Below are 24,159 nucleotides of genomic sequence, written 5' to 3'. Positions count from 1 at the left end.
ACCTCCGTCGCATCAACACCACATCCTGCCGCTGCTGGGCTTCCCGTCATACCTCCGCCGAATGGCACTCGGCCCAGTCGCAGATTATGGCTCCCGGCGGCGCTGATCGCAAAACAGAAAAGTCTTACCTGTCGTCTGCTGTCGACTCTATCAATCCGTGGGCCGTTAGTCGGAGCTCGACGCCGACACCAACCCCCAAGGATCCTCCGCAGCAGCCCGTGCCGGTCCCGAACTCTCGTCCCGGCGATCACAGCATCACCCACTTATACGGCCAAAGCATCAAAAGTTACCCCGTCGACTGTCCTCCACTGAACGTCCTGTGGTACCACGCAACCGATGTAAGACCGCACGTCCCCAGCAACTTGAATCAACTCTTCATCTTGCTGACATTCCCTACCTCGCTCAGGTTCCCAAGCGGAAACCCCAATTCCTCCGAGACAAATCCAAACCCGTCGATGATGCGAAGCCCCAGCCTCAACCAAAGAAGTTCCTCCCGTTTTCAAAGCTAGATTCACGCGCAATCGAGACTGCTTACCAGCGCCTGCTTGAGGATTCTGAGAAAAGGAGAGGGGAGCGGTCGTTGCGGAACATCTCGTCGAGCTCGCGACGTGGACGTACGAAGACCGATGAAGGGAGCGTTCACAGCAGCCTGGAGACCAGTCCCGAAGGGGCTCAGACCCCAAAAACACGAGTTCCCGTGAACGAGGACTATCTTTTTGACGTCGATATCGAGAACAGAGAGCTGGCCCCCGTCTACTGGCTCGGTCCAGTCTACGAGGTCCGACGCGGTACATGGTTCTACGAAGAAGGCTCGTCTTTGCGGCCATGTGAGGAGAACCTGGCCTCGCAGCTGGAGGAGGGTTACCTCAGGGTCAAGCCCTGGACTTATCCCAAGCCACGAGTCCGCAGTGACTCGAAGAACAAGGACGTGAAGAACAAGGATGTGACTCCAAAAGCATCCGTCGAGAATCTCAAGGCCGCCGCTTCGACAACTCCGCCCACAGAGAGCGGTAAGCTCACAGGACCGCCTAACCAGCACCAGCCGTCATCCCACCGCTTGTTCGGTGCCTGGATGAACAGCATCGCGACTTACCAGGGCGCAAACACGGCATGGCTCACGTCAGACAGCATGCTCTCGTGGGTGACCTCAACGATGTATGAAAGGTTCTCGGGCGGAGGTTTTATGAGCGGCGTCAAACTGGTCAGGGGCTACTCCGATGTAGCCAAAGCCAAAAAAGAGAAGCAGCCAGCCACGCCGACCGATCCCACAGCTACCCCCCAGCTAGACGAGAAACAACAAAAGCTACTCAAGAGGAGGTCTGCGCCGCCCTCTTCCCGGCCTTCCCAGTCCAACGACGACCTTTCGCGTACTGAAGAAGATGATAGTAGGGAGAACTCCCTCCAACAGCAAATCTCGTCGCTGATGGAGGGGGCCGAGCGGAATCAGGAGGAGCAGGAAGAAGAGATTCGGAAGCGTGAGGAAAAGGAGATCGAAAACGACTACAACGGCCAGCTTGGCGAAACCCAAGGACGAGATATCGAGCACTTGGTGCTCGTCACGCACGGGATCGGCCAGCTCCTCGGCATTCGGTAAGTTTGGACAGTTTTGATTAAGACTCCTAGACTGACCTGAGCAGCATGGAAAGCGTCAACTTTGTCCACGACGTCAATATCTTACGCAAAAACATTAAGTCGGTGTACTCTAGCTCTGCGGATTTACGGGCTCTGAACTCGGAACTCGAAGATGGTCCGAGAAACTGCCGCGTGCAGGTTCTGCCTGTGTGCTGGAGACATCTTCTCGATTTTCCCAAGAGGCGGGAGAAGAAGAACGAGCGAGATATCGGCGACGGTGCTTTAGATGAGGATGACTGTAAGTTATCGGCCTTATTGCACTAGTTGCGATATCTAACCAACGGCGCTTAGACCCTTCCTTGGAGGATATCACCATTGAAGGCGTAGCTTTTGCCAGGTCTCTAATTTCAGACCTTGCGCTCGACGTCCTGCTTTACCAAAGTGCCTACCGGGAACAGATTTCAGAGATTGTTTTGAAAGAGTCGAATCGCATCTACAAACTGTTTCTCGAACGGAACCCGGAATTCAAGGGAAAAGTCCATATCGTTGGCCACTCTCTCGGCTCCGCCATCATGTTTGACATTCTTTGTCGGCAGAAGGAGAAATCTAGAGGGCCGGAGAGTCCTAGGAATCCCCTCCGGTTCTGGCCAGCACAGGAAAAGTCCCAGGGCCCCCGAGACCGGGAGGCCAACGAGCTGCGGTTCGAGTTCGATGTGGAGGACTTTTACTGCCTGGGATCGCCGGTGGGCTTGTTCCAAATGCTCAAGGGGCGGTAAGTTAACTCGCTTCCTTTCTTGAATGGGACGCATACTGATCCTGTATAAGGACAATATCGGCTCGTCATCTCCCGAATGCTCGCCCGTCAGAGAGTCCTCTGAATCCAGACTTGATAGACGACCCCTTTCTCACAGCGGGGCCGTCATCTCCAACCCATCGGGTCTCTGCCATCACCGGGCTTCCTTATTCCGTGTCGTCGCCCAAGGTATCGCAGCTTTTCAACGTCTTCCACCCCTCGGACCCCATCAGTTACCGACTTGAGCCCCTGATTTCGCCTGCCATGTCGTCACTAAAACCGCAAGTGTTGCCGTACACCAAGAAGGGCATATTTGGCAATGTTGCTCAGCAGGGCCTGTCGGGCATCGGCATGAAGGTCGGCCAGAGTGTCAGCGGGCTGTGGTCTAGCTTAAGTGCGGGAATCGCGAGCAATTTGCTGAACCGCAGTCTTGGCCTCAGCAACGAAGACGTGGCCAAGATGAACTCGGCGAATGCGGCACAACAAGTGTCCGGGGCAGGAACGAACATTGCAGATAGCGGCGTCATCTCGGACGTGTCGAAGCTGGAAGCAAAGACCAACGAGCGCAAGAAGCAGCTCGCCGACTCCAAAGCCATGGTCGGCCGCACCAGCATCAGCGGCAACGAGATGACACTGATCGACGACGAGCTGGAAACTCTCTACGCCAAGTTCCAGGAGAAGCGTGTGGATCTGGCCAAATCAGACGACGACGGCGGCAGGGCGGATTGGGTCGAGGCAGAGCGTAAGGCGCAGAAGCTCCGGCGGGAGGAAATGAAGGTCCGGGCCCTGAATCGCAACGGGCGCGTGGACTACAGCATTCAAGAGTGAGTCGACATTATGAGGGCAGATGTGAAGCGAGTTTCCGGTGTGCTGACAGCCCAATTAGGAGCGTTCTTGACTTCAACCCCATGAACACGATAGCCTCGCACATGAGTTACTGGTCCGACGAAGACGTCAGCCACTTCATCCTCTCCCAACTTCTCTCTAATAGATCGCGGACAGACCGTAGATAAGACTTAGAGTAGACACAGCAGGCGGGAGGGCAAGTTAGTCAATGCAAGACAATCCATGACTAAAAGAGAGCACCACGTTCTTTCGTGAAAATCATTATTTGGAGATCTCCGTCCCAACTAGAATCACTGGGTATCTTGTTTCTCTTCTCCCTCGCTTCCTCATTCTCTAGACTCCTCACACCACTCATACGCGCAGGATCCCGGCATCGATCAGGGCACCCCAACGGGCCGAGTTGCTCCTGGCCACATCCTCGGCAGTCTGGCCAGCGTCGGTGCGCAAGGCGCGAATATCGTCGGCGTTGTCGTTTGTCAGGCGCACGATCTGCAGCGCCTCGGCAGCCTGGCGCGCCGAGAGGGGGAAGACGTCGGTGGGGACGGGCGAGGCGATCCAGAGCAGTAGCCACACGGCCTCCTCCTGCTCCTTTTCAAGGGCGAGATGCAGGGCGCTCTTGCCAGCGGCGAGGGGGTCCTGGTAGCGGATGAGTTGGCCGAGCTGAGCGACATCGCCAGCGAGCTCCTCGTTGGCGTCCTGGAGGAGGTCGACAACGCCCTGGACGTCGCCCTCAGCACACATGAGGTGGTAGGCACGGGCGGGGCGGGCGTCCGGGTTGGCGGCGAGGTAGGCCTCCTCGGTGATGTTGGGTAGGATGTCGAGGGCGTCCTGGAGGCCGCCCTCGTTGACGTAGCGGGCGAGGATGGCGGTGCCGGGCGGGGTGTGCAGGAAGGGGTTTGTGACGGAGGGACCCTGGGCGTTTGATGGGAGGTACTTCTGGCACGAGGGGCAGTTGAGGGATATGGCGATCTCTTGGGACTGGTCCAGAAGGCATTGCCTATTTATTGAATTGGTGAGCAGGTGAGTTGTTCCCGTGTTAGTGGGAGTATCGGGGGGCACGCGTTTCTTCTCACCAGTGGAAGTGGCAGCCACAGGGCAGCTCGAGGTCGTCGGGGACGTTCTGAGGGTCTTCGGCGGTGTAACCCTCGTCGTCGCTTTCCGGTTCGAGGACGATGATGAGGGGGTCCTCACAGGCTTTGCAGACGGCGGCCATGGTTTTTTTCTTTTCTTTTTCGGCGCGGAGTAGTGGCGGTGGTGATGACGGTAGTAGGGTAGACGCAACGATTAGGCTGCGGTGGGAACAGAGTTGAACCAAGATCGATGAGTGAATCAAACGCGAACGATTGGGATTATCCTTTCTTCTTCGGATTATGAGTTTATCTACGGCTGGAGATTGGCAGGTCGAGCTGGTGTTTTCATGTCAACCAGAGTCCTGGACGTCGCGATGAGAGAGAGAATCGGGACCTGTCAGAAAATTCGAGGCGGGGTCTGATAATTGGAGCGGGGACTGTGCTGAAATTGATTGGGCACTGTCATCTTGGTGGCTAACATCGAGGCAGGCACAGTGTGCATTTTCACCCAGCTCAATCGCCACCAACGAAAGCCCATATTCCCTGCACCCGGACGTTCCAGAACATTACCCAGAGTAGCCTACGGGTTACGACGGGCCTTTCAGGGTAGGAAGATCAGGCGCGGGATGAGCAGCATGGACGGTAAGTAGTATAGGTATGGGTGTAGATTGGCAGTTGCTACGTCCAACTTGGATCAGGCGAGACAATGGATTGAGGGGCATGCAGGGGAAAGCCACGTCAAGACCTGGGCCCATAACGAATCCGTCACATTCAAACATAACCTACCTAGGTAGGCACTGTTTTAGTATACTGCAGAGAGCATCGTGGACTTGCAGAACATGTGGATGGGTGCCTGGCGAGCCACGTGCGTGCGCGTCAAAGAGTATGTTTCCCTCCCAATAGAGGAATGCTTGTCTGCGGCGACTTGCACTGTGAGTTGTTTTCGAGCATCTCCGAGTCATCCCAATTCAAGTCTTATACACACACACAACAGGAACCATGGAGGCAAATGGTAGCCTGCGACTGCGTACGTCGGCTTACGCGCACGTCGCTGTGGCTGTGGCTGGTTGCCGCCGTTTGAGGCGAGACTGCGACGACGCGGGTACCTCGGGGCCCCGTTTGCCGCAGAGGGGGACAGAGGTACCCCGGTTTCCCGCGTATTTTCTTTTTTCAGCCCGACGATGGCCGTGGATTTTGGCTTTGCATTGATTCGGGTGGCAGGTTTTGGAGCGTTTCTTTCCTAAGCAAACTCGCCCAATGTACCCCGCTGCACCAGTTGGGCTGTCGGGTACATGCATGCAAACACGGACGCACACACACACACACACAACGCACACCCGCACGAGGCGCAACATGCCCGCTGTAAGGTACCAACCACCAGAATGATGTAGTTGTAGGCACCCAACCCAAGTGCTTAGGTCCAGCTAATGCCTGTATCATTACATCAATAGCCCCTCCCCACCCCCGCCAACAAAGTACCTACGTAAGTCTCTCGCATTCCACCCGGCCCTCCCCCTCCCCCGGTCTCCTCGCAGCGCAGCCCAGCAGCAGCAGCAGCAGCAGCAGCAAGCACCAAACAAGGCCGCACAGCATTTTGCACAGCCATTCGTTGCCTTTGCCATTGCCATTGCCAGTCCAGGTCTAAGTGCCTGCCTTCCTTGGCCCCGTTGACTCCGACATACATACTACCTTGCCTACCGTCATCATCATCGCTCTCCTCTTTCTCTTCTATTTCTCTCTCTCTCTCTCTCTCTCTCTCCTCGCATACAACCAACCACCCACATAACGCTATAACTACAAACGCACCTAGGTAGTGAGAGACCCGCACCCCCCCCTCTCTCTCTCTATTCCCTCGGCTCTGGCTTCTTATTCATCACACCAAACGAAAAGAGTCATCCTCGACCTCAACCGCTCCCAAATTGCCCACCGCGAGGTAGACCCAACCTCCAACAGCGTCCGTGCGTTCCGGAGCTTCCTGCAGCATCTGCCACTCCGCTTGGTCCCTGATCGTCTGCTTTCCCTCCACGCCGAGCGCAATCTCGAGACCTTGGCCTCTCTCTCTCCTCTCTTCCCTCCTTCTTCTCTTTCTCCCTCTTTCTCTCCTCTGCCGTCACACGCAACCGCTGGCTCTCATCCTCCCTCGACACAGTCTTTGGCCTCGTTTACTTGTTTGCGCGCAACCCCTTAGACGCCCGCCAACATGAACGTTCTCAAGCTTCAGAGGTGCGCAACCGCATGCCTACCTGCCCCGCACTGCATGATTTATCAAGCACTCTCCCTCATGCGGGCTCGTTCTACCCATCTTGCCTTGCTCTTGCTGACAATGCTCCCGCCCACAGGAAGTATCCTCAGTTTCCCCAAAACGAAATTTATGGCCTGAGCGACGCCTTTCGCAAGCTCGACATCGACGACAAGGGCTACGTCGACGAGGCCACCGCCATCAAGGCTACCCAGCAGAGCGAACGCCAGCCCTACGATGTCGTACGACAGGCCCTGAAGGAGGTTGATCTCGACTCCTCCCGCCGAGTCGAGCTAGAGGACTATGTCGCGGTACGTCTTCGGCCGCCCTGCGCCTGCGGTCAGTGTTCGCTTCCTTTGCTAACAGCAAGCCCCGCCCCGTACAGTTGATCGCCAAGCTTCGCGAGTCCTCCCCGGCTCAGAAACGTATGTCGACCGGCCCCAATGCTGCTCCCGCCAGCATCGTCGCGCAAGCAACCGGCAAAACCGGCGGTCATGCCTCCAAGTCGAGCGTCGGCAAGATTCACGTCCAGGGCTCCAATGCCAACGTCACCCACACCATCAACGAGGATGAGAGAACAGAATTCACTCGTCACATCAACGCCGTCCTCGCCGGCGACGCGGACATCGGAAACCGCCTGCCGTTCCCCACAGACACCTTTGAGATGTTCGACGAATGCAAGGACGGTCTCGTGCTGGCCAAGCTCATCAACGACAGTGTCCCCGACACCATTGACGAGCGTGTTCTGAACCGCCCCAAGAACAAGAAGCAGCTTAACGCCTTCCAGATGACGGAAAACAACAACATCGTCATTGAGTCCTCCAAGGGTATCGGTCTGTCGGTTGTCAACATTGGCAGTGGCGATATTATTGAAGGCCGAGAGCACTTGATCCTCGGTCTGATTTGGCAGATCATCCGCCGTGGCCTGCTGAGTAAGATCGACATCAAGCTTCACCCTGAGCTGTACCGCCTGCTCGAGGACGACGAGACCCTCGAACAGTTCCTTCGCCTGCCCCCCGAACAGATTCTTCTTAGATGGTTCAACTACCACCTGAAGGCCGCCAACTGGCCTAGACGGTAAGCATTGCGTTTCCTTGGTTACACCAGAAGAACACGATCCCGACTAACTCTCGCACAGGGTGAACAACTTCTCCACCGACATCAAGGACGGCGAGAACTACACGGTCCTTCTCGCGCAGATCGGTTCCGAATACGGAGCGACGAGAGCTCCCTTGCAGACGAGAGACCTCTTGCAGAGAGCTGAGGAGATCCTGCAGACCGCCGACAACATGGGATGCCGCAAGTTCCTCACGCCCACCTCCTTGGTCGCGGGTAACCCCAAGCTGAACCTGGCCTTTGTCGCCAATCTCTTCAACACCCATCCCGCGCTCGACCCCATCACCGAGGAGGAGAAGCTCGAGGTTGAAGACTTTGACGCCGAAGGAGAGAGGGAAGCCCGCGTCTTCACCCTGTGGCTCAACAGCTTGGACGTGCAGCCTGCCGTTCAGTCCTTCTTCGACGATCTACGTGATGGCACGGTACTCCTGCAAGCGTACGACAAGGTCATCAAGGGATCCGTCAACTGGCGCCACGTCAACAAGCCGCCGGCGCACGGCGGGGAGATGCTGCGTTTCAAGGCCGTTGAGAACACCAACTACGCGATCGAGTTGGGCAAGCAGAACCGCTTCTCGCTCGTAGGCATCCAGGGCGCCGACATCACTGACGGCCAGCGGACACTGACCCTCGGGTTGGTGTGGCAGTTGATGCGCCGCGACATCACCGTCACTCTGTCGACGTTGGCGCAGCGCCTCGGCAAGAAGGAGATCACGGACGCGGAGATGGTCAGATGGGCCAATGACATGGCCCGCAAGGGCGGCAAGTCATCTGCCATCCGATCCTTCAAGGACCCCGCCATCGGCACCGGCGTCTTCCTGTTGGATGTGCTCAACGGTATGAAGAGCAGCTACGTCGACTACGACCTCGTCACCCCTGGTCACACCGATGACGACGCCTACCTCAACGCCAAGCTCAGCATTTCCATTGCAAGAAAGATGGGCGCGACCATCTGGCTTGTGCCCGAGGATATTTGCCAGGTCCGCAGCCGCCTGGTAACCACCTTTATCGGTGAGTTTGATTTTGATCCTCAACTCCATGTACCATTTACGTTTCCAATGCTAACATTTGTGACAGGATCACTTATGGCGACGGCAGAGAAGCAGGGATTGTAGAGTGTCTTGCTGAACCCCAATCCAAAAATCCCCTCCAAATTTCCCTCTCCTTTTCTTTTTCTAACGAGGCGCGTACGTCTGTCATGTTTTTTCCACGAGGATAGAAAAAGGCCAAAACTGCGGCGAGGCTTTGTTGATTGTTTAGTTGAATGAATCCAACGATGAATTCCATGCAAATTGCTTCTGAGATGTTGTGTTGTGGTTTTTGTTCAGGTTACCCCAGGTGTTTCAATGCGCAGGATAGTGACAGCCGCAGGGTCTGTGAATCGGAACCGATTTGATGCAGGGTGAACACCACACATTGTGGGCTGAGAACCAGATGCTAGATGAGAAATCCGCAGGCAGTCAAGACTGTCAAATTGAACATTACATCACATAGTCCGTTTCACTGTGTTCCAGCCCCGAGGCGGCAAGATCTTGGCTGTCTAACGACTGCAAGCAATCTCGAGTCCCGGCATAACAACATTAATGTGAAATAAGCCATTGTCGATTAACACACACACACACACCCCTCTCTCCCCAAATCGTTCAGTATGCCTTGCGACGAACACTTTACCGTCGAGCCAAATCACAAAATGAGATACAGACTACACAGCAGGCTCGGACCCGTGAAGATGCCGAACCAAAATATGACGTTGCCCAGGATCTTGCGGCCCTTCATCCACCGCGTACGACTCAGTTGTACGAGCTGTGCTCACGCCGTCAGCCTCACACTCCAAGGGCAACAATCACGGCTTCAAGATGTCAGGCGGGGAGGGCAGGAGGGGGTTCGATTGAGGGGGGGAGGAAGAGGACGAAGACGACGTACTGGCAACTGGCACATTTGGAGAAAGAGGAGGTAGCCCCTGAGCTTCTTGAAGAGGCACCACATGACCAGCTCGTGGACGCAGGCCGAGAGGAAGAAGGTGATGAGGGTCGCCGTGTGGCGGTTCACCTTCATCGACGAGATGGAACTGTGGTAGACGTGCCGAAGGAGGAAGTTGTGGACGGGCCTGGGAAATGGGTTGGTGTCATTAGCTGTGTGTGCCTTTCGCCCTCATCCTCCACCCCCGAATGGCGTATGCTTACCGGTTCCAGTCGCGGGCGAACTGATCCCAGGAGACTGTTCGATGCAGTTAGCGACCGAGAGCCGTAGGTTGGTCGGGACCACCACGGATCACATACCGCTGTTCCACCAGGCGTCGTAGAAGCTCCGGTCGGCAAAATAGGTGAGCTCCGCGAGGATGTTGAGGATGGTCTCCCAGATGAGATACCATGCCATCTGGGTCGCAGGTAGTCAGTCAGTCAAGTCTTCTTTCTGCTCGGCCCCCGACTGCGGCTGTGTCCGTCGGCCATGTCGTCACTCACCAGATACTCCATCAGGAACGGGAACGCGAGATCGCTCAGCATCCAGGGGAAGTAGCGGAATCGCTCTGCTAACGGCATGCCGGTCTCCTTCATGACCACGGTCTGCATCACGACGGGATCTATCGCGGCATTAGAGCTGTGTGCGCGCGTGCCATTTGAAGCGCATGACATAAAGGGGAGGTAACCCACAGATGAAGGCCTGCGACACCATGATCATGACGAAGATGATGCCAAACATCGCGGCCGTCTTCTCGGCGACGTAGTACCAGTCAATCGACTCTGAACGCGGGTACTCTAGCTCATAAACCACGGTCGGCAGGACAATGTACTCGTAATGGTTCGCGAGGGAGAGGTTGTGAGGGTAGGCCTGCACAACGCTCGTCGCCTTGCCCCTCAACTCGTCCGTGAGGCCGTCGATCTCCCACTGGATGATGCGCTCGAACACGCGGATCTGGTCGGCGTCGAGGGGTTCTCCGGACTCGATGGCGTGGGAGATGCGGTCGAGGTCTGTCTCCTCTGACCCGCGGACGTGGATCACCGACTGCCGGCGCTCCTCCATTTCGGTCGCAGACGGCGGGTTGGCCAGGTGCGAGAGAGAGATTGTCGACGCCGGGGGGCTGGTGGCGGACGGGAATTCTATCGGGGCGATGTGCTCCAGCTTCTTCAGCTTCAAGAGGAGAGACTTTCGCTTCTTGTAGGCCGACGAGAGATAGCCGTTGTAGAAGGCGTACGAGTGCTGCTTCATAAGCATGACGATGCCGTGGAGGACGAAGAAGACGGTGTGTGTCCAGGGCCAGTCACGGATCAGAGTGAGGCCAACCACGCCGCCGATAAAGATGGACTGCCAGATCTGGCATTCCCATGTATGCGTGAGACTCTGTCCTGCTCAAAACAACCCAACACCAGCCTGGGGGGGAAGGGGAAACCAACTCACATTCTGGATGATCCAGCCGGACCTGTCCCAGTCCACATAGCCGCTGAAGACAAGCCGTTGCAGTATCCAGCTCACGCCCGTGAGGGCGCACATGACACCGTCGGATGCCAGGAGGACGACCACGTCCCGGCGAAACATGGTCTTCATGATTTCGTTGGTGCCCAGAGGGCTCCCCGTCGCCTTCCAGTTTGCGGCGCCGATCTTGACGACGAAGAGGGCCACGGCCAGCCAGAACAGCGTGTAGAAGCCGTAAAATGGGCTGTTGGCTGTCTGCTGGTTCTGTCTGTCAAACGTGGAAAACTGGCGCGTGAAGACCAGGTCGCTGAATTTGCCTGCCCGCCGTGGCCTTTTCGGATCTTTCTCCTGCGGGTGGGTGTAAGTCGCTGGCTTTCATTTCCCACATAGTGCCACCGCGGTAAGGGCCCTTGACTTACTCTCTCCAGGCCTCGCCTGATGACATCGCGGAGCTCGCGGTCATCAGGTGATAACACATACGTCTTGAGACGGCCGCCATCATCACGGAGAGGCTCGTCGACACTCGATGTCTCGGACAAGGTCGAACCGTCAAGAGACAGCTTTCTGTCGCGATTTGACGAGGTCTTCAAAGGCGATGCGCCGGGACGGACCGGAGCCTGTACCTTGCGTCGTCTTGCAGACAGCTTCGAATCATCGTAGTCCTCCTCACTCGGACTTTCTGACAGGGTGGCGCCCGTCGTCCGTCCGCCACTTGCTGCCTTTAAAGCGCCTCGTAGTGAATGGGGCGGCTCCGAAGAAGCGGGCTCGGAGCCCGCCATGGTTGCGGGGTTGAAGGCTATCGAGCCTGTTCCGCGTATGATTTGGCACGGTCGGAGAGTTGAGGGAAGCCAATTCAGGCCAATAAGCTCACTTGAGATGAAGATAAAGCGCCAGACCGGTGCCGAAGAGCGCCCAACAAATGGTTAATTTCCGAGAGAAGCGGTTCTGGGATATCTGTAGCCTGAAGGGAGGATTTGGCTTGTACAACAAGTGTCAAGGTCGCTGTCACTTTCTAAACGGAACTGCCGTCGGAATGGGAAGTGTGAGAGCCGGTGGCGGACATGTGCGAGGATGATGGCTCCCGAGGTCAACGTAACGGTGCGGCGACTTGCCTACCAATGTCGGCTCGCCTGACCGGGATGTACGCGTTAATGTCGTGCGGGTGAGTTTACTGATGACTCGGATGGGTTTACAATACGAACCGTGTCCGACAAAGCCTTGATGAGACGATTTGCTAAGCAAAGCAGATGATGGACGGACGGATGGACGTTTGTGTGAGCAAAGGAGAGATGGGATCAGAGCAGATGAGGATGTGACTGGGAGCTGGGAGCTGGCAATGATATATTACAGGCGCCATCAGCCCGGCGTGGTTGAATTTACGGGTCTGCCGGGCGCATCGCGGGTCGTCAACCCTCTGACATGGATGCGAAAGGATGGATCTAAGATAGCCGGACAAAGAAAGACGTTGAGCTTGGTCAACCGCGCCCGAGGATCCCGGGGGGTCTTGCCGGTCGAGCTTTACCCTTCATCATCACTCCAACAAGGGACCGGCCCGAGAAGTGCTAGTGGTACAGACAGGTACGATTGAAGTTCCTCCCGCTCATTCCGTCGGAGAACGGAGAGCGAGGGGAGAGGGGTTCGGCATCAAGGAGGCGACATCATGTGGATTGGCGAAAGTGGACTCTGATGAAGTCAGGAAAAGTCAAAAATAGGGCGAAGATGCAGGTGAGAAGCAGGTGAGATTGAGCAAGTGGATAAACACGGTGTAGCGATGGTACTCGTCCGCCTCCCAGACGACCCCAGTCTGCAAAGACTAGGTTCACTGGCGGGCGATGGTATTCTTCATCCTCTCATCTCTGTTGAGTGCGACCTCAAGAGGGACCACTTTGGCTAGGCTACGCATCTCAGTCTGGGCATCGAATAACATGTGATGTGAGCGAAGAAGACATCCTGACAAGTGATAACCTGCATGTAATTGAGACAAATACGTAGCACAGCGGGCATGCTTGCTTCCCCATATGTCTCTGTATGTTGTCTCGAATGTTTCGTCTAGCCAGGTTGATGCTGGCGTCGAGTCGCATTGCTGTGCGGTGCAGGAGACAAGAAACGCATCTCCCCCCAATAGTCATCTCGGCCCCGAGGAGAAGATACAGCCGCGTCCAGCCCGCTGCCAACTTTTTGGAAACCATGAGGGCGATTGGAGCTCTTGACAAACAGGACATGTGGTTGGTCTCTGGCTGTTCTCCGGCAAAGCGCGGCCGGAAACGGAGAGACAGCTTGCATCCGTGTTCGAACCCGGGTCGTCCGTCGGTACAATTAGTCGCCTGCGACTTGTAGAAGATAATATCTACAGCATGTTTCTTTCCAGGAAGGGGGGGGGGTTGGGGGGGGGGGGTTCTCTCTCTCTGTCAAGTAATTGTAACTGTCGAATTGTACTATTCGGCAATTCTCGGTGAAGCGTACTTGGTCACCTTGGGCCGGTTTGGACTCCAAGAAAATAAATTTCCTGTCCTGGTCGGCAATGACATCACTAGCGCCCGACTGGGCCGGGCGTGCCTGACGTTCAACTGGGGACTTCTGGCTGTTAGTCGCCGGGCACTTTGCGCTGTCTTCCCGCGTTAGCTGCAAATCCGGCGACGGCAGCTATAACAGTACCACACAGTGTGCGCCGCCAACTCAGCGCATTCGGATCTTTCTGGAAGACAGGGACAAGGAGCGAGGGCCCGGCGCCGCCGCATATTCCCACAGCGCCCAGCACAGCACAGCGCAGGACAGCACCTGCATAGTACGAGACTAGGGAGAAACGTCAAGAGTGGTGCGTATGAGTGCCGTTACGTAAGCTTTCGCGGTCTGCGACCTCCGAGCGCGGTGCCCCATCTGACCAACCAACGCCCTCGCTCTGACTCAAGAAGTGGAGTTTCCGACTGGATACGGATACGTACCTGTTCCAAAGCTCGCCTGTTCCCGTACCAAAATCTTTTTGTTGCGCCAGTCCAGGTCCGGGCGACCTCTTTCTTCTCCTCTTCAACCATCGCCAAAACCACTACGCGCATCCAACTTCCCTTCTACAAACCTCTTCCCTCCCCCCGGCCCCCCATTTACGCGGCTCTGCTTCATCAGGCCCTGGCTGTCGCTTTATCTCCGTCGCGAGACAGGATCTTTACTTCATCTCCCTGAATCCTTTCTTTCTTTATTACAGCCAAGTCAACACAACAATCATGTCGCGCGGTGGCACCACCTTGTACGTGACTGGCTTCAGCCACGGAACTCGCGCCCGAGACCTCGCCTACGAATTCGAACGGTATGTCAACTGAAGAACTATAAAGAAACCTCCCACGTCGATGCCTCCGTCCGTCCTCTTTCCCCGGCACGCGAGAGCCTTTCCGACATTTCCGATAGTCCATCTCCTTGCCTCGCTCGCTGCCTCCCCGCCCACCGCCTCCGTCCTCCCGCACCTTCGTACTCGCTTCCGCATCCGCTGCTCCTGCCTCTAGCATCAAATATGCTTTCCTCGTCCTACCGTCCCCCTCGTCGATGCGTCCTGCCCTCGTTCGCTCCGGCTGCCTCCCAACCCACCGCCCGCCCGTTGTCCGCGCCGCCGTGGCCTGCCAGCGCTTTCGTGGCAGCTCGAACACATACCAGCACGTCCTGCTGTGCCGACGACGGCCGACGTTTCGGTTTTGAATGAACAGACGGGTCCCCAGTGTATGTATCGGCATGCTGACGTTCTGACTCGATTATAGCTATGGACACCTTGTTCGCTGCGACATCCCTGCCCCTCGTTCGGCCTCAAGCAGACTGTGAGTTCTCCACCTCGGCCTTGGTCGGCTTTCTATAAACTTCGACTGACCTCTGTTGCCAAGCTTCGCCTTCGTCGAGTATGAGGACCGTCGGGATGCTGATGATGCTTACCATGAGATGCACAACAAGCGCATCGGCCGTGACGACATTCTGAAGATTGAGGTAAATATTATGTCGACTTGGCTATGCAACTGGCTCCCGTGCTGACTTCACGTCCTCCAGTGGGCTCGCACACCTCCTAGTGCGTCGTGGCGATTCGACTCTGGCCGGGACCGTGAGCGCGCTCCTCGCCGCTCTTCTCCTCGTCGCGGCCGCTCTCCTTCTCCTCGCCGCAGCACCCGCGACTACTCTCCCAGGAAGGATGAACGCCGTGACCGCGACCGTGACTACGAACGCGGCGACCGACGTGACACCCGCGAGCGCTCCCGCAGCCCTGACCGACGGTTCGTGTTCTCTCCGTGCGGTAGCAAATGCAGATGATGAGTAAAGGACACTGACTCGGGAACAGCGACCGGGACCCAAAGGACGATCGTGACGACCGGGACCACCGTGAAAACGGTACTAACGGTGACGACAGAAAGGGTATGTTCGTCCGTGCCCAAATATAAGGGTTTCTCGCAGATAAACTAACGTTGTTGTCTTCTCAGCCCTGGACAGCCCTCCCCCTGCCCACGACGACCTGGATATCGCTGCGGAGTGATAAGTATACTTGGCAATTTCTCTTGTCGGGTTGTGCGCGGCTATGCCAAAAGTTTTCTGATTTCTCTCCCGGTTCCACTATTTGAACCTGGATCTGTAAAGTGTCCTCACCTTCTGGGAGCTTTTTAGGCTCGATGCGACCGATTCGGCTTCTCCGAGCTCAGCGCGCAAGGCCTGGGCCGTTCGACACATGCAGCACTCGAGTCGTCAAAGCACATCGGAAACTCGATAATCGGCGGGGCACCCCCATTCGGCGACGAGCTCGAGACGACGCATGGTTTTGGCAGGCGGCCTTTTGATAGCATTACCCCCATAGTAGTTTAGAAATTGAATGTAGGTCTTTGCAGAAGCACTCGCCCATGCAGCCTTCTGACTTGATCGTGCTGGAGACTTCTCGCGGGATGCGGAGGCACGCCGTCCGTGTCGATTAGTTGAAGGTGCAACCCGGGACCCGCGCTAGCATCGGCCTGGCGTTTCCAGTCTTGGGCAATCGTTTGTCGTTGGGAAACCATACCATCAGCACTCGTTGGGAGGTAGTCAGAGGGCGTTGAGAACTCGAGCGGTACACACGCCGGGAAAACCAACGCCTCCTTCTAGCCAAATCCTCGCCTCTTCAGGCAAGGACCGTGTCACATTTGGTCATCCAGCACGCCGTAGCACTCGCTTGTGGCCAGGGATCGTAAGCGTATTGTGCAGTTCGCCGTGGGCTTGTCTTCCATTGAGCTCGTGGGAGACGGGACATATGCTTAATCGCGAAGATGAAACCGGGTTCCCTTCGGACGGCGTGGTGGACGTTTTGTGCTCCCTTTGGTATTTCTCACGAATCTCAACGCAAGATGGATGTAGATTCGAGCTCTCCTAGGCGAAGACGAGCCAGGCCCAAGAAGCAGATGGGTCAGGACCTGGTGGGTGATGCGTAAAGGTCAAGTCCGCCAGTGTCACGTTCGATCAGAGCGGAGACGTGGGGGTCTTTTCTCCTCGGGGGATGGCGTTGACGTGCTTGGCGTGGAGAGCAGTCGTTGCGTATTGAGCGTCTCAAGTGTTGGGGCTCTGGTGTCAGGACTCGGCGGTGAAGCGGGGAAGATGGGGGGGTAGGGCGTTCTTTTCGGAATCTCGAGGCGCGGTCGTCGGCGTTGATAGGGACGATCCGGAGGCTTGGGAGGAGGGGATTCGGCAAACTCGCTCCGATGTAGCCCGGTTGAAGCCGAGATGCAGGGGACCCAAGGCTCGCGTTCGACGTCGAGAATGGGGATGCTGTAGCGTCGGGGGACGTGGTGACGGAGGAGAGGTAAGTAGTCCAGGAATACACACTCAACCGCTGTGGAATACTTAGGTAAACGGGCGGCTTTGTTTGCGCAGGCTTGCCTGGACAGAAATCGGGAACCGACCCAATGACGCGTTGGCATCCTCTTTGAGTGTGTGTCTGTACAGGCAGGAGGATTATCCGCAGTCTTACCAAGGCGAGGCAGTCACAGATTGGCGTTGGGTTAGGGAACAGCCGACAACGATGAGTTGCTGACGAAAATGTCGATCCTCAAACTCGCCATTTGCATTTAGGCAAAGCTTGCCAAACACACTTTATCGCGTGAGGCTTGTCCTAGAGTATTCTGCGGCCTACTGTCATGTTCTGCTATCTAGTTCGATAAGCATCTACAGATTATCAGCGATGGTCTGTTGGCGGGCGAAGAGGAGGAGTAATGCGATACATTTCACGAACACTACGTGTTGCACTGGACCCTGTTCCCCCTTCCAGCTTGACAGTTGTCGTCATTGGTGTGGAGAGGCCAAGGGGTGAAAAAGTCGTAGGAGAGTGTGTTCTCGAATCAGAGATATAAGTAGTAGTACATGGCGCCTTTTCCGGGTTCGTCTCCAAGGTCGCTCCCTCGGTTGGGAAGCTGAAGCTGAACCTCGTTGGCGGGTAAAGGAGATGCCGTAATTGGTCTCCAGAGCTGTGTCATTCGTTCCCTGTTCCCCAGGATATGTACTGATACCTGTGTTCCCCTCCTCGATCAGCCGCGGGGGGTGCCTCCGTCCCTCCAGGCCCTCCCCCCGGAGCTATCTTGGCTGAGCCACAGCCGCTTGGGCCCCCGGCGGGCTTGTTCCCTCCAAAAAGCTGTCACTGCTGCCACCGTCGCTGACTGCCAGCCGCCGTACCTGGTGTATGCCCTGTGCGTGCTCTTCCGCCGGCCGAATGTGGCATCCACGTCTTCGTCTTCGTTCGGCGCCTTTCACGACCAGACGATTCCTTCCTCGCGAACTCGTCCTCCACCACTCATTGACCGCTACCACTGTCAAAGGTCGCGGCGCAAAACCTCGCCTTTTGTCGACATCTGTTTTCTACATCTCGCGCACCTTTGTCCGCCTTTCACCTCCTTCCCTTTCCCCTCCCTGTCCCGCCCAACCGCTCCGAATCCCCTGTCTCTAAGCATCTGCAAGGCTCGACCTCCCACTCGACCTCCCACTCGTCCTTCCCCCGACCCTCACGACGCGCGCCTCTCCTCGACTCTCGTCGGCTGGAAGAAAACACACATCCCGTGGAGCACTTGTTGGCAACCATCGCCGCCTTCGAACCCTCCCTTCCTTACCGTACTGCCCTTGTTTGCCGACCCTGGGCCTGTCTGCACCTTAGCCGCGGCATATGGGAGACACCCTTGACGAACATCTTCGGCCAAAAAAAACCGCGATACACACAACCGCCAACAACACCACTTCCGACTCACCCACGAGACGCCTCTGATGCTGAGGAAACTCCCCTCTCTATCGGACGTCTACTCGATTATGTCGCCATCGCCTTTCCCCATCTGCTACTAGACGTGAACAATCTTTCCTCAACCTTCATTTTTGGGTCATTCTTTTTGAAAGCAAGCATCTTTTTCCCCCCTCGACTCCTTTACCTGCACACAGGTGTCGCAACCCTTTTTTGAACACGAGCCTTCCAAAACTACCTCCTCAGAAGCCTTAAATGCAAGCAACGTCATAGCAACAAGGTGGCTTCAGAGGTTCAGCAGTGGCCGGTCGTTCACCGAGCGTATTGTAGTCGCAAAGAGAAGGAAACCCCTCCATACATCCGCACTGCTCGTTGACCAGAGTCTGAAGTCATGTCGTCTGTAAGTACACGTACACACACATACGCCCGAGGTCACTCCTCACAGCCCCCGGCTGTCCCACGAATTGTCCGTTTGATTGCAAGAAGAGGCAGAAGGCAAGAGACTGCGGCTGACGTTTGGTATGCACCTCTAGTCTCCGAACAATGCGGCGGTCCCTGCCGCAGCTGCTCCGGCCCCGCCCCCGATGCAGTTCGTCCGCTTTCGCGAAACCGTCTCCCAGCCCGTCATCGCAGCCTTCTGTGCCGGAGGTGTAGCCGGCGCTGTGTCACGAACCGTCGTGTCGCCCCTCGAGCGCCTCAAAATTCTTTTCCAAGTCCAGAGCGTCGGAAGAGATGCCTACAAGCTGTCCGTAGGCCAGGGTCTAGCAAAGATGTGGAGAGAGGAAGGCTGGAGAGGGTTCATGAGAGGCAATGGAACCAACTGTGTTCGCATTGTGCCCTACTCAGCCGTTCAATTCGGAAGCTACAACTTTTACAAGAGGGTGAGTACTATTCTCCTTGACAGTTATGCTGCTTTGTTGGCTGTACTTGTTTTCTTGTGCTGCTTGCTTGCACGCGCCTGTGTGTGCGTGGGTGCGTATTTGTGAAGTGCTAGGCTAACAGCTTGCAGAGCATATTTGAGAACACCCCTGGTGCAGACCTCTCTCCGCTTGCCCGTCTGACCTGCGGTGGCATTGCAGGCATCACCTCTGTCTTCTTCACATACCCCCTTGACATTGTTCGCACCCGACTTTCCATTCAGTCTGCGTCCTTTGCCGAGCTGGGCCCCAAGTCTGAGCAGCTCCCTGGCATGTGGGCCACCATGACCAAGATGTACCAGACGGAAGGCGGCGTCTCTGCCCTGTACAGAGGCATTGTTCCCACTGTTGCTGGTGTCGCTCCCTACGTAAGTGGTTTCCCTGGCCTGCGTAAGATGAGGCTCTGACACATGGATAGGTCGGCCTTAACTTCATGGTCTATGAATGGGTTCGTAAATACCTAACCCCTGAGGGCGACAAGAACCCCAGCGCTGTCCGGAAGCTGCTGGCTGGTGCCATCTCTGGCGCTGTTGCTCAGACCTGCACCTACCCCTTGTAAGTCGTCAAGTGGAAAACAACGCCTTATTTGCCCTGCTGACATCAGACTGTCTACAGCGACGTCCTGCGTCGAAGGTTTCAGATCAACACTATGACGGGCATGGGCTACCAATACAAGTCCATTTCTGATGCCGTCAAGGTCATTGTTGCCCAAGAGGGCATTAAGGGCATGTACAAGGGCATCGTCCCTAATTTGCTCAAGGTCGCGCCCAGCATGGCTTCCAGCTGGCTCAGCTTCGAGCTGTCTCGCGACTTCTTGGTCTCTCTTAAGCCCGAGGCCGACTCGGAGGCGACCCTCTGACGCGCAAGGCGTCTAAACTTATTTTACAATTTTCTTCTTGGCATAGCCAAGGGGCAATAGGCGGAAGGATTGTGAAAAAGGACTGAGCATGGGGGAGGTTACTCTTAGACAGTGGATCCACAACAGCCACAGCGAGACAGAGAGACTGTCTCCCCGGGTTGCGTTTGGTAGCCCGGCATTTCATCCATCAGTGTTTTTATAATGTATTACAACAACAAGACTAGCTCGTGCATTCTGGACTGGAGGCAGGGGTTTCCTCTTACCTGCATACGCACAGAGAGATATACGCACCCACGTTAACTCATACAACGGATATCTCAGATGGACCCGGTGTCACAGGACCAGGTAGATAGACCAAGGATTGCCTCGACAACGAGACACGGATCGAGCCTCTCTCAGGTCCAGAAATGCAGCTTTCAGTCATGGCTCATTATAGATGGCACTTCCTTGTACTGTGCTGGATTGGGGTTCTCTTGCTCTTCCGCCTTCCAAGGTTCTGCGAAATCCACAAAGTGGTGCTGACATACCTTGGGCTCACTCACCGTTGCTGACCGAGATCTGGCTGTTCTCCTGGTTTCATACAAGGTACGTACTTGGTCCCTTCTGCAGCTGGCCGAGCCCAGCCCACTTCAATCGACCCAGTTGCACCAGCCTCGGCCTAGCGGCCCCCACCGGGAATTTCGTTGATCCACCAAGTCAGTACGAGCTGATTGGCCTACTGCCTGCCGCTGTTGCCCTAAGCCCACACTCGATTTTTCCCGTGTGGGAGGGCGTAATTGTTGGTGCAGCTGGGAAATATTCTGAAAGTTTTCTTTTCGCATCACGACGACAACATCACGGCCGCCCATTTGACTCAGTTCGCCAACTCCGGGAGTCTTTCGACAAAATGGGTACGTAGGAATTCCCATTCCAAGCCTTTACATGCGAGTGGATTGTGCACGCGGTTCTCTCCCTGCATCTTGTGTGCCCGTCCTCGTGAGGAGACACATCGAGAGAGCGGTGGACTGAATTCGCTGTTGCTATTCTGCGAACTGGGCGCGCGAAAAATCAGATCCTCTCCTCCCACGAGAAGAGATGCGTCGCTTCTCCTGCGCTCTGCGGGGAGTGGTGACGGACTCTTCCGTGGTTGACGGATTGACGGACTTTCCGCCTCATTCAGAGCATGCTTGAACCTAAAGGCTGACGATGGGTTCTTCACCCCGACTCTAGGTATCGATCTCGACCGCCACCACGTGCGCAGCACTCACCGCAAGGCTCCCAAGAGCGACAATGTGTACCTTAAGCTCCTCGTGAAGCTTTACCGCTTCTTGACCCGTACGTTTTTCTCATTTTTTCTGGCTGCCATCTCCTTCTACCTGCGGCCTGGAGAAAATCTTGCCAAGCCGTGAGGCGCCTACTGACTTTTTCTCTCTCCATCAGGTCGCACCGACGCCAGCTTCAACAAGGTCATCCTGCGCCGTCTCTTCATGTCGCGCATCAACCGCCCTCCCGTCTCCATCTCCCGCATTGTCGGCAACCTGGACAAGGAGGACAAGCGCACCATCGTCATTGTCGGCACCGTCACTGACGACAACCGTCTCCTGACCGTCCCTAAGCTGACCGTCGCCGCCCTGCGCTTCACCGCCACCGCCCGCGCTCGCATCATTGCCGCCGGCGGCGAGGCCATCACCCTCGACCAGCTTGCTCTCCGCGCCCCTACCGGCAGCAACACCCTGCTGCTCCGCGGACCCAAGAACTCCCGTGAGGCCGTCAAGCACTTTGGCTTCGGTCCCCACAAGCACAAGGTCCGGATCCCCTGTCTAGTGTCCTTTCGTTGCCCAAGGACGTGTACTAATTCCCTCTGCAGAAGCCCTACGTCGAGTCCAAGGGCCGCAAGTTCGAGAAGGCCCGTGGTCGCAGACGCTCCCGCGGCTTCAAGGTCTAAGCGATTGTGGTATGATAACCAACATCGTTCGGATCTTAACAAAAACTGGGGGGGTTGGTCGTGCACACTCTCGTCGCGTTGGTGGACACGCTATGGTATGCCGATGGGGACGAAAATGCTCCGTCGTGCTCTACAGGGAACTTTCTGCATGGTACTGGCGTGTTTAGGTATCCAAAAAAGAATTGACGACTACGAACTCTCGCACGGCGTCGAATGGCATCTCTTGGGCGGCCTTAGGGCTGGTTTTTTCACTTTTCATACAACCTCGCTCTCGTTTGTGACGCGTGCGCAGTTATGCAAGTTGTTCAACGTGATTCATCCCAATGGTTTCCTCGTGTTTTGATGTGGTGGGTTGGGATTCGTTCCTATTCTTCCCGTGCATTACAAGTCTTCGTCCTTGCCCAACTGTACGTTTCCTCTCCTCCTGAGCGCCACAAAGTACGCCTCTTTCGAGTCCTGCGAGATTTGAGGTGTCAGCATCCAACATGTGTTCCAACCCGGCCCTGATCCACGACGTGACGTACACTGCGCGACGACTCGGGCTTCTCCCGAAAGACCTTGGCGAAGAGGACCTTGAGCTTTTTCTCAAAGGCCTTGTCCTCGGAGCCCTGGTAGAACTTGCAGACAAAGTGCCCGCCGTTCTTGAGCGTGTCGTTGGCGAACTGGAGCGCGGCGCCGCAGAGGTCCTGGCGTTAGGCGTCAGCGAAGCCCCAAGTTTCCCGAACCATAAAAGGAGGAGACGGGGGCGGGGAGACGCACCATGCTCCCAGCGTGGTCTCGAAACGCCACTCCGCTCGTGTTCATCATCCTATGATAGGGATTACTAAGACTGTTCACGCCGAAGCCGGATGTTTGGTCCCAAGGTGCTGACATGTCACTCAACACAATCTGCTCCGCGTCAGTCTTTCTTCGTTACCGAGTTCCCCATACCCCGAGAGTGAGAGAGAAGGGAGGGGGGGTGGGGACTCACATCCACCAACCGCCCCTTCTTGGTTTCCGCCATGTCCATGGCGCTTGGAGGCGCCTCCGTGGCCGCGGCCTCGGACGATGCTGCCCTCTCCATGTCGATGTAGCTTGGCGTGTCCTCCATCATCGCAGAAGCCTCACCGTCATCTTCGGCGGAGGATTCGTCGTCCTGCTCGTCCTCTGACAGCGGCGGCGGGCTCGGCCTCCGGCTCTTGGCCCTGGAGAGGTGCTCCTTGACCATGTCCTGAACGTCGGGCGAGAGGAAGTTGCCCTGGATCGTCGAGACGCCCTTGGGCGGCTGCGCGGGGATGATGTCGATGCCTAGGATCCGGCCGTTGGGCTTCGTCCGTTCGGCGGCCACCTATTTGACACGTCATACGTTGTTGCGTACGAGATTTGGGAAAGGGGACCTTCGTACCTGTGACCAACTTCCCGGAGCGTATCCCTTCGTACAGCTCAACCTTCAGTACTTCGTGCTGCAGCAGCTCTGGTCACACATGGGAAAACATACCAGGTCCACGACCGTCTGTCCCTTGCGGAAAATTCTGTACTTGGCGTCCATCTACGGGATATGGGTCAGGAAGTGGTCTCCGCAAGCCTCTCATACTTCGGGACAAACAATACCTCGAGAAGCTTGAACGCAGCGCGGCTTTTGAGCCCCTGCACCTTGGCCTCGCGCGCAAACATGTCCTTGCCCTGCCTCATCTTCCACCGCGAGTTGGACGACGATGCCCTCGTCTGGTGGCCGATGGTGAGGTCAAGTTGGCACTTCACACATTCTGGGGCCGCGTTGACGGCTGTTTGACGCCTCGCCGCGCCCAGAAGAGCGCGACATGCCGCTTTTGACATGATGCTGGGTGGGAATGTGATGTCAGGGAAACGAGAGCGGCACGATGGTCCACTCGGCCAAAACTTGGCCGAATTGGATCTTTTTCAAAAGGTTTCGCTGGTAAAAAAAAATGTACAGGACCAGTCTGCACTTGGCAACAACCACTATTCGCTGCGTCGGTCGCAAATCGAGACATGGACCCTAAGATGCTGAAGTGAAGCTTCTGCAAATGAAGCTGAGCCGAGGACGGTGATTGGTCCAAGCTCATTGCCAGGGGGTTGTTGGTAGCAGGGGGTAGGTGGTGTGTTGTCTTTCATGTAACTTCGGTCTTGATCAACTTCTCAAGGTCGCGTCACATAAACAAGCCGGGCACTGTTCCAATCATCCATTTACATCACACCAGCAGTATGTCG

At 56.3% G+C, this 24,159-nt stretch overlaps 8 protein-coding genes across 8 annotated transcripts; 5 read left to right on the top strand and 3 right to left on the bottom strand.

The window, feature by feature from the left end:
• Positions 1 to 86: 86 nt before the first annotated feature.
• Positions 87 to 3,378, top strand: CH63R_09456 (DDHD domain-containing protein; the record flags this gene model as incomplete). The annotated part of the gene is made up of 6 exons (XM_018304430.1): positions 87 to 338; positions 407 to 1,590; positions 1,638 to 1,870; positions 1,924 to 2,344; positions 2,398 to 3,189; positions 3,252 to 3,378. The coding sequence occupies 6 exons, from the start codon at positions 87 to 89 to the stop codon at positions 3,376 to 3,378; spliced, it is 3,009 nt and encodes a 1,002-aa protein (XP_018156453.1).
• Positions 3,379 to 3,562: 184 nt separating this feature from the next.
• On the bottom strand, positions 3,563 to 4,424 carry CH63R_09455 (uncharacterized protein; the record flags this gene model as incomplete). The annotated part of the gene is made up of 2 exons (XM_018304429.1): positions 3,563 to 4,208; positions 4,285 to 4,424. 2 exons carry the CDS (start codon positions 4,422 to 4,424, stop codon positions 3,563 to 3,565), a joined length of 786 nt encoding a protein of 261 aa, XP_018156452.1.
• A 2,057-nt stretch (positions 4,425 to 6,481) lies between these two features.
• On the top strand, positions 6,482 to 8,748 carry CH63R_09454 (Fimbrin; the record flags this gene model as incomplete). Its single annotated transcript, XM_018304428.1, has 5 exons — positions 6,482 to 6,504; positions 6,621 to 6,831; positions 6,906 to 7,597; positions 7,659 to 8,644; positions 8,711 to 8,748. 5 exons carry the CDS (start codon positions 6,482 to 6,484, stop codon positions 8,746 to 8,748), a joined length of 1,950 nt encoding a protein of 649 aa, XP_018156451.1.
• A 568-nt stretch (positions 8,749 to 9,316) lies between these two features.
• On the bottom strand, positions 9,317 to 11,823 carry CH63R_09453 (O-acyltransferase; the record flags this gene model as incomplete). The annotated part of the gene is made up of 8 exons (XM_018304427.1): positions 9,317 to 9,436; positions 9,557 to 9,740; positions 9,817 to 9,850; positions 9,913 to 10,009; positions 10,096 to 10,214; positions 10,285 to 10,945; positions 11,030 to 11,392; positions 11,464 to 11,823. The coding sequence occupies 8 exons, from the start codon at positions 11,821 to 11,823 to the stop codon at positions 9,317 to 9,319; spliced, it is 1,938 nt and encodes a 645-aa protein (XP_018156450.1).
• A 2,439-nt stretch (positions 11,824 to 14,262) lies between these two features.
• On the top strand, positions 14,263 to 15,545 carry CH63R_09452 (Pre-mRNA splicing factor; the record flags this gene model as incomplete). Its single annotated transcript, XM_018304426.1, has 6 exons — positions 14,263 to 14,345; positions 14,788 to 14,844; positions 14,908 to 15,007; positions 15,068 to 15,288; positions 15,354 to 15,427; positions 15,493 to 15,545. 6 exons carry the CDS (start codon positions 14,263 to 14,265, stop codon positions 15,543 to 15,545), a joined length of 588 nt encoding a protein of 195 aa, XP_018156449.1.
• Positions 15,546 to 18,835: 3,290 nt separating this feature from the next.
• CH63R_09451 (Mitochondrial carrier) lies at positions 18,836 to 20,027 on the top strand (the record flags this gene model as incomplete). The annotated part of the gene is made up of 4 exons (XM_018304425.1): positions 18,836 to 19,132; positions 19,261 to 19,536; positions 19,587 to 19,723; positions 19,784 to 20,027. 4 exons carry the CDS (start codon positions 18,836 to 18,838, stop codon positions 20,025 to 20,027), a joined length of 954 nt encoding a protein of 317 aa, XP_018156448.1.
• An 886-nt stretch (positions 20,028 to 20,913) lies between these two features.
• Positions 20,914 to 21,951, top strand: CH63R_09450 (Eukaryotic ribosomal protein L18; the record flags this gene model as incomplete). Its single annotated transcript, XM_018304424.1, has 4 exons — positions 20,914 to 20,917; positions 21,237 to 21,341; positions 21,447 to 21,811; positions 21,874 to 21,951. The coding sequence occupies 4 exons, from the start codon at positions 20,914 to 20,916 to the stop codon at positions 21,949 to 21,951; spliced, it is 552 nt and encodes a 183-aa protein (XP_018156447.1).
• Positions 21,952 to 22,332: 381 nt separating this feature from the next.
• CH63R_09449 (FtsJ-like methyltransferase) lies at positions 22,333 to 23,766 on the bottom strand (the record flags this gene model as incomplete). Its single annotated transcript, XM_018304423.1, has 7 exons — positions 22,333 to 22,407; positions 22,476 to 22,637; positions 22,711 to 22,839; positions 22,922 to 23,278; positions 23,343 to 23,393; positions 23,429 to 23,479; positions 23,542 to 23,766. The coding sequence occupies 7 exons, from the start codon at positions 23,764 to 23,766 to the stop codon at positions 22,333 to 22,335; spliced, it is 1,050 nt and encodes a 349-aa protein (XP_018156446.1).
• Between the last annotated feature and the right edge of the window lie 393 nt (positions 23,767 to 24,159).

The sequence above is a fragment of the Colletotrichum higginsianum genome, chromosome 6 (assembly GCF_001672515.1).
Source record: "Colletotrichum higginsianum IMI 349063 chromosome 6, whole genome shotgun sequence".
Classification (NCBI taxonomy): Eukaryota; Fungi; Ascomycota; class Sordariomycetes; order Glomerellales; family Glomerellaceae; genus Colletotrichum; species Colletotrichum higginsianum.
Note: the sequence above shows the minus strand (reverse complement) of the source record. Positions and strands in the feature narration are given on the sequence as shown.